The sequence below is a fragment of the Nicotiana attenuata genome, unplaced genomic scaffold, assembly GCF_001879085.1.
Source record: "Nicotiana attenuata strain UT unplaced genomic scaffold, NIATTr2, whole genome shotgun sequence".
Taxonomy (NCBI): Eukaryota; Viridiplantae; Streptophyta; class Magnoliopsida; order Solanales; family Solanaceae; genus Nicotiana; species Nicotiana attenuata.
In genome coordinates, this window is record NW_017674086.1 from 80,170 (window position 1) to 87,003 (window position 6,834).

Genomic DNA, 6,834 nt, shown 5'->3' on the forward strand with positions numbered 1-6,834 from the left:
TATTTGTTATTAGGGATTTAGATGATGTGTCATATGAGTTGGTTGGATAATATTTGATCGGATCAAAATAATAAACGGAGTTGGATAATAACCCGTCAAGTATTTGGTTAATTCAAGGTGTGATGTTAATTTAAGCTAAGCAATCGGTCATAATTCAATCCGCGATCAATGTTATTTATTTATTTATTTGTTCTTTTATAGGAGTAATTTACTTAATTACAAAGTCAAACTATTAAATACCTTTTCTTTTATTTATTTTAAACTCAAAAAATTAATTTTTCTATATTTTGATGAGTTCTTTTATGAGTCAATTTGATCTACATGTGCAACTCGATTTTGCCCACCCTTTTAAATAGGCTACTCTCAAAATGACCCGTTAATTTATATATCCTATCTAACTCACCCAATGTGTACAGGTAGAACTAATTACAGTGTCATGACCTAAATTTGAAATTCCTAAGATGAGAAATTCTTATTCTATATTAGAGTATCATGGCCCGGAGTATTTTTTTTTTTAATAATCGTGGTGTCTGAATCGACTTGCAGTACTTTCTAATGCATGTTACTTTTCACTTTTAGATGACAGCTGAGTTCCAAGTCCCCTCACCCCTTGTACCAACTCGTGAAAACTATTTCGTAAGATATTGTAAACAACATGCTGATGGGACTTGGGCAGTGGTTGATGTTTCCTTAGACAATTTGCGCCCTACTTCAATAGTGTCACGTTGTAGAAGAAGGCCATCTGGTTGTCTAATTCAAGAATTACCAAATGGTTACTCCAAGGTAACTCCACTCCTAAAATTTTATACTCACACCATACATTGTACTACAATATATTTAAATCTAATTTAATCGGTTATAACAGGTAACGTGGATCGAACATGTTGAGGTGGACGATAGAGCTGTCAATAGTATTTATAGACCTCTCGTGAATTCAGGCCTGGCATTTGGTGCTAAAAGATGGGTAGCAACATTAGATAGACAATGTGAACGACTTGCAAGTGTAATGGCCAATAACATCCCAACTGGAGATGGTACGCATAATTACAAGTCTTTTAAGTTTTTCATCTTTTTGTGAGAAAATTGTTATACTCCTGTTGTTCTACTTTATGTGGCACTACTACAAATTGTATAATCGATGTATAATCTATGTATACCGGCTAGAAAAAGTAAAAATTAATTCTGGCCGGCTATTTGTGTAACTAATTCCTATATAAAATTGGACTGAGGGAGTAGTTTGAGATTAAATTTTCTTGAAATCATAATTTCTCTTCTTTAATTATCTGCAGTTATTACAAGTCCAGAAGGTAGAAAAAGTATGTTAAAACTTGCTGAGAGAATGGTGATGAGCTTTTGCGCGGGCGTTGGTGCATCAACGGCTCACACATGGACAACATTATCTGGAAGTGGTGCTGATGATGTGAGAGTGATGACAAGGAAGAGTATAGATGATCCAGGAAGACCTCCTGGTATTGTACTGAGTGCAGCTACTTCATTTTGGTTGCCAGTTCCTACTAAGAGAGTTTTTGACTTTCTTCGCAATGAGAATTCAAGAAATGAGGTAAATATTGATGAAGAAATTTATTTGCATACATACACTTCATTTTCATTTTTTTATTATATATAGGGGTAGGCGAAGGGAAAAGGGGAGGGAATCATACGGTGAGGAAGCGAACCCTCACCAACGATGTGAAAATTCTGGTAACTAACCAACTGAGCTACTACGATTCCTAAAATGTGTGCAGTGGGATATTCTTTCAAATGGTGGCCTAGTTCAAGAAATGGCACATATTGCAAATGGTCGTGATTCTGGCAACAGCGTATCTCTACTGCGTGTTAATGTAAGTACCCTCTCTTTCTATATATATATATATATGCCTCTCTGTCCCCACAAGGTAGGGATAAAGTCTGTGTACACCTACCCTTCCCAGACCCCACTATGTGGGATTTCTCAGAAATTTCTTGTCGGGCAGCGGGATCCAATTAGTTACACTTTTCTTTTATTAACGAGATGACTATCAAAAATTTCAGAATATATGCAAACCATAAACAAGAAATGCTAATGAAATCGTTAATTTTGATTTCTTTTTGTAGAGTGGAAACTCAAGCCAGAATAATATGCTGATACTCCAGGAGAGTTGCACTGATTCAACCGGCTCGTACGTTATTTACGCGCCGGTTGATATAGCAGCAATGAATGTGGTGTTAAGTGGTGGTGATCCTGATTATGTGGCTCTTTTGCCTTCTGGTTTTGCAATACTCCCTGATGGTTCTACTACAACTCATGGAGTTGGAATTAATCCTGAGACTAATGCTGCGGGTGGTTCGTTACTCACTGTTGCATTTCAGATACTAGTTGATTCAGTCCCAACTGCGAAACTATCGCTTGGATCAGTTGCAACTGTTAATAGTCTCATCAAGTGCACTGTTGAAAGGATCAAAGCTTCTATAGTATGCGAAAGCGCATAATGCTAATCTGAGGTAAGACTATGTTATCAGTTAAGATGCATCATATACGAGTTTGGACAATTTATTTGGCCAAATTTGTGCAAAACAAAGCTTTTCTTTTTTTTGTTAAGTGTTCACAAAAAGATTTTCTAGATGTGGTTAAAAAAACAACTCTAAAATGTTGTAAATAAACTGATGGGATAAGCCCGGCTTAAAGACACTCTTAACAAGCTCGGACTGTCCTAAAAGGCCGTACACTATTAATAGTATCTACACACCTGATATATAACTTTTTATTTTTTTTTTCAACTATCAATGTAAGCTTGATGTAAGATTTTCCAATATCGACAAAAACCCAAGGGAACATGTATGCATCGAGTTCAATTGAATACATTGATTTTGACTCGAATTACACACGTACATGTAAAATGTTCTTAAAATCACACAATTACTAGATCTGAACTTAATGTCTTTAAATTTTGGTTTAGACTTTGCCCGTATGTTATGGTGTTCTTTATCAAGTATTTTATTACTCCCTGCGTCCCAAATTTTGGGACACTATTTCTTTGCATTGGTAGCTCATTAGGCTCAAACTAACCATTTTATTGGAAATTGCAGTTAAATTCAAGAGGAAGAAAAGGAAAAGAAGGATGAATTAACAATTCATATTTCTAGTGAGGAAAAGGGAAGGAGTCAAGAACGCACCTCGAAAAATACTTGCTGTGTGGAATTTGTAAGCGAGAAAAACAAGCAAGTGTAGAATAGGTTCGGGTATTGACTTCACCATTAATGAATTTAACTTTGATGTAAACAATCCTTCTCCTTTTTACATCAAACTCCCATCAGCCAAATCAAGTCTTTTGTGTTGCACTTTTATTTCATGAAGAGGCTTCAAAATCGGAAGTATTTGCTAAATATTTCGAACTCTAGAAGTACATCAAAGATTTCTATTTTTAAAATCATCTAAATTGTTTTACAGTAGGCTGTCTACGTCACACCATTGACCCTTCCCCGAACCCTGTGTAAGTGCGTGCGAGATGCTTTTTTTTGCATGGGGCTGCCCTTTTTTCGATCACACATTATGTTGATTTCGGAAGTCTCTGCTCTTGAAGAATTTTCTCATATTTTGTGAATTTTAAAAAACTGTTCTTGATTTCAAATGAAGAAATGAGTTTGAAAAAAAAAATATATGAAGAAATGCGTTTGATTATTAGCGAATGTAACTTGTCTACACTAATTATTAGCAATTGATACTTTGTTCGTATTTTCTATTTTCTTGAATCAGTACATATTCTTATTGCAATGGGATCATATTTAGGTGATTCCCCTTATGGAGGAGTTCTACATTATAGCGGATTCGACTGCAAGCTCCCGAGTCCCGCCCAATATATTCCGAACTCATAGTTAATGGCTCAATATGAGGTGAAAATAGCATGGGCTAATCAGTTTTCGGACTAATAATTAAAAAAATAGTCAGCATTTACAAACTCATTAAACAATGGGATTTTTACGTATCTACACTAGCAAAGCCGGGTGGAGCCTAAGGCCTCTAAGGGGGAGAAATTCAAAAATAGCCAGATTTACAAGTGATCGTTCAAAAATAGCCCAATTTCAAAAGTAATCGAAATTTAGCCACTTTTCATGTAAAGATAAATCTGAACAAAAACACTGTTCAAAACCCGGAAAATACGCCAGTATATTATGCTGGAGTTCCAGCATAAGTATACTTGAACTCCAGCATATTATACTGGAGTTCCAGGATAAGTATGCTGGAACTCCAGCATAATATGATGGAGTTCCAACATAAGTACACTAGAACTCCAGCATAATATACTGGAGTTCCAGCAAAGTATACCGGTCCAGTATAATAGTTGGAAGTTCATACACAAGTGCTCGAATCTCCAGTATATTATGCTGGAACATTCCGTGTGTTGGAGTTCCAGCATAATATGCTAGAAGTTCATACACAGATGCACCGAACTCCAGTATATTATGCCGGATCGGTCTCTGTTGCAGCAAAATAGTGGCTATTTTTCATTGACTTGGTAAACGCTAGCTATTTTTGAATGACTAGTCCGAAAACTGGCTAGACCGTGCTATTTTAACCCTCTAAGGCAATGGCCTTAGGCCCCTAAAATACTTAGGGCCCCAAAATATATAAATAATATATATAATATTTAATAATTATGCACTATTGATATAATTTTTAAATTATTTGGTTAAAATAGTTATAGCTAAAAGTTTTACACATCTTAAATTGTAGTTTCTAGTTGTTTCTTTTCTTTAATTCGTTCCAACTTAAATTGATCTTCTTACAATGTTAGTTTAGAACATTTTCTCTTAATTCTTTGAGTGCCTTCGTAGACATTTTTCAAGCTACTTTGATAAGTAACTATTAAAATTGGTCTTAATATTGAATGTGTCACGACCCAAATTCCCCTCTGTAGGATATCGTGAATGACTTTTTACTATCGTCTGACCGTTACTGAGGCTTTTGCTTCAGTTTAATACATAATGACTAAAGCCAACTTTGGTTGGTTAATCTGATCAGTTCATCGATGGTCGGCAAGTATGATGGTCCTAATGATGATCCTGCATGTATTTCGTGTGTATCTCACCGGTGGATTTAAAAAACCTCGCGAATTGACTTGGGTTACAGTTGTGGTTCTGGCTGTATTAACTGCATCTTTTGGCGTAACTGGTTATTCCTTACCTTGGGACCAAGTTGGTTATTGGGCAGTGAAAATGACGGCACCTAGTCTCTAAGACTAGGTAAGCCTGTCAGCATGCGAAGTAACTAAAATAACAGTAAATACTCTTAAAACTCAACAACTCAGTACATATAGAAATTTCACAAAACCCAGCTCACAAGCTTGAAGAAGTAATACTGAATATCTCTATACATAAGAGTCGAATAAGGATGAGGAAATAATATAATATAGATACAGGGGGACTCCGAGGCCTGCGGACGTCGGCAGGTATATCTTGAAGTCTCCACGTATGGATTAGCTCGCTGATGCCTGGTCTGGTAGGAAGTACCTGGATCTGCACAAAAAGATGTGCAAAAGCGTAGAATGAGTATACTACAACGGTACCCAGTAAGTACCAAGCCTAACCTCGGTAGAGTAATGACGAGGTCGGGTCTGGAAATAATAAGAAACAGGATGAAAGATTTAACAATATTATATTAATAATATCAATGAATTAAAACATGTAAGTAGTATGCCACAATTTAGCTACACAGAATAAGGGCAAATAATACTTCATAGAAGAAAACAAGAATGTTATGAACCAGAACAAAACAACCAAAACTCAAGTGCACCAATAGATAAATATCAACAAGGGCACTCCCGAGGCACCGCCTCGTAGTCCCAAATATCACACTGCATGACTTCTAGTAGTTCCCTTATTAGCCACGCGTATCAAACCTACCTTATCTCACCGTATGCGTTTCAACACCTTGACCTTGTACCACCGCATGCGTATCAATATCATCACCTCAAGTGCCCAAATATTTCAACTTGTCAAGAAATCAACAATAATATTATTTTCCACAATAAGGAGCCCACAGCCCAATCGCAATGTACACAAAAGTCTCAACAAAATATTCAGGAGTGAACGACACAACAGAATAATATTTCACAATTAAACACTTTTGTTTCAATACGAATTACGGCCTTTATATCTTAATACCAATTTCAACAATCAATATTTCTCAATTTAACAACTCAATTAAGGAATTCAACTTTCAAATAACGAGCACGGAATACAAGGGAACAAAACTTCAACTAAACAGGTAAATCGATTAGCAGGAAAAAGGTAAAGCAATTAGGACACGTGGAAATAGATTAACGATGATGAATATAATATGGTAATATAACTCAATTAATACGTGACATGAATCTACACAATTAAGGCCATAATTTTCCACATTTAGCCCGTATAGACACTCGTCACCTTATGTACACGACTTTCACACATCACAACACACATAACAATACCAAATCCTAAGGGTAATTTCTCACACACAAGTTTAGACAAGTCACTTACCTCAAATCGTGCTATCTCAATCCAATATAGTAGGTTTTTTCCTCGATTATGCAACTTCGAATGGCTCGAATCTAGCCAAAATATTTTCATGCTATAATTATAACCATAGGAAACTAATTCGAACAATAAAATTTACGATATTTATAAAGAAATTAGAAAGTCAACTCGGAAAGTAAACGCGGGGCCCATGTCAAGAATTTACAAAAGTTATGAAATCCGAACCCTCATTCAAAGACAAGTCCAACCATACCAAAAGTATCAAATTCAGATAACGAATCCTCCTCCAAATTTCTATTTTACATTTTTGAAAGCTTTCATAATTTTTCTCAATTCCTT

General features: G+C 35.8%; 1 protein-coding gene across 4 annotated transcripts in view; it reads left to right on the forward strand.

Annotated features, from left to right (window-relative positions):
* LOC109217979 (homeobox-leucine zipper protein MERISTEM L1-like) overlaps positions 1 to 3,365 on the forward strand; it is a 6,850-nt gene extending 3,485 nt beyond the window's left edge. For all 4 annotated transcript variants that reach the window (XM_019382288.1, XM_019382286.1, XM_019382289.1 and 1 more), the window contains 6 exons: positions 580 to 783; positions 866 to 1,034; positions 1,290 to 1,561; positions 1,746 to 1,841; positions 2,095 to 2,481; positions 3,067 to 3,365. In XM_019382288.1, the coding sequence (XP_019237833.1) occupies positions 580 to 783; positions 866 to 1,034; positions 1,290 to 1,561; positions 1,746 to 1,841; positions 2,095 to 2,469 (1,116 nt within the window). In that variant the 3' untranslated portion in view covers positions 2,470 to 2,481; positions 3,067 to 3,365. The remainder of the gene's footprint in view (positions 1 to 579; positions 784 to 865; positions 1,035 to 1,289; positions 1,562 to 1,745; positions 1,842 to 2,094; positions 2,482 to 3,066) is intronic.
* Positions 3,366 to 6,834: the final 3,469 nt, after the last annotated feature.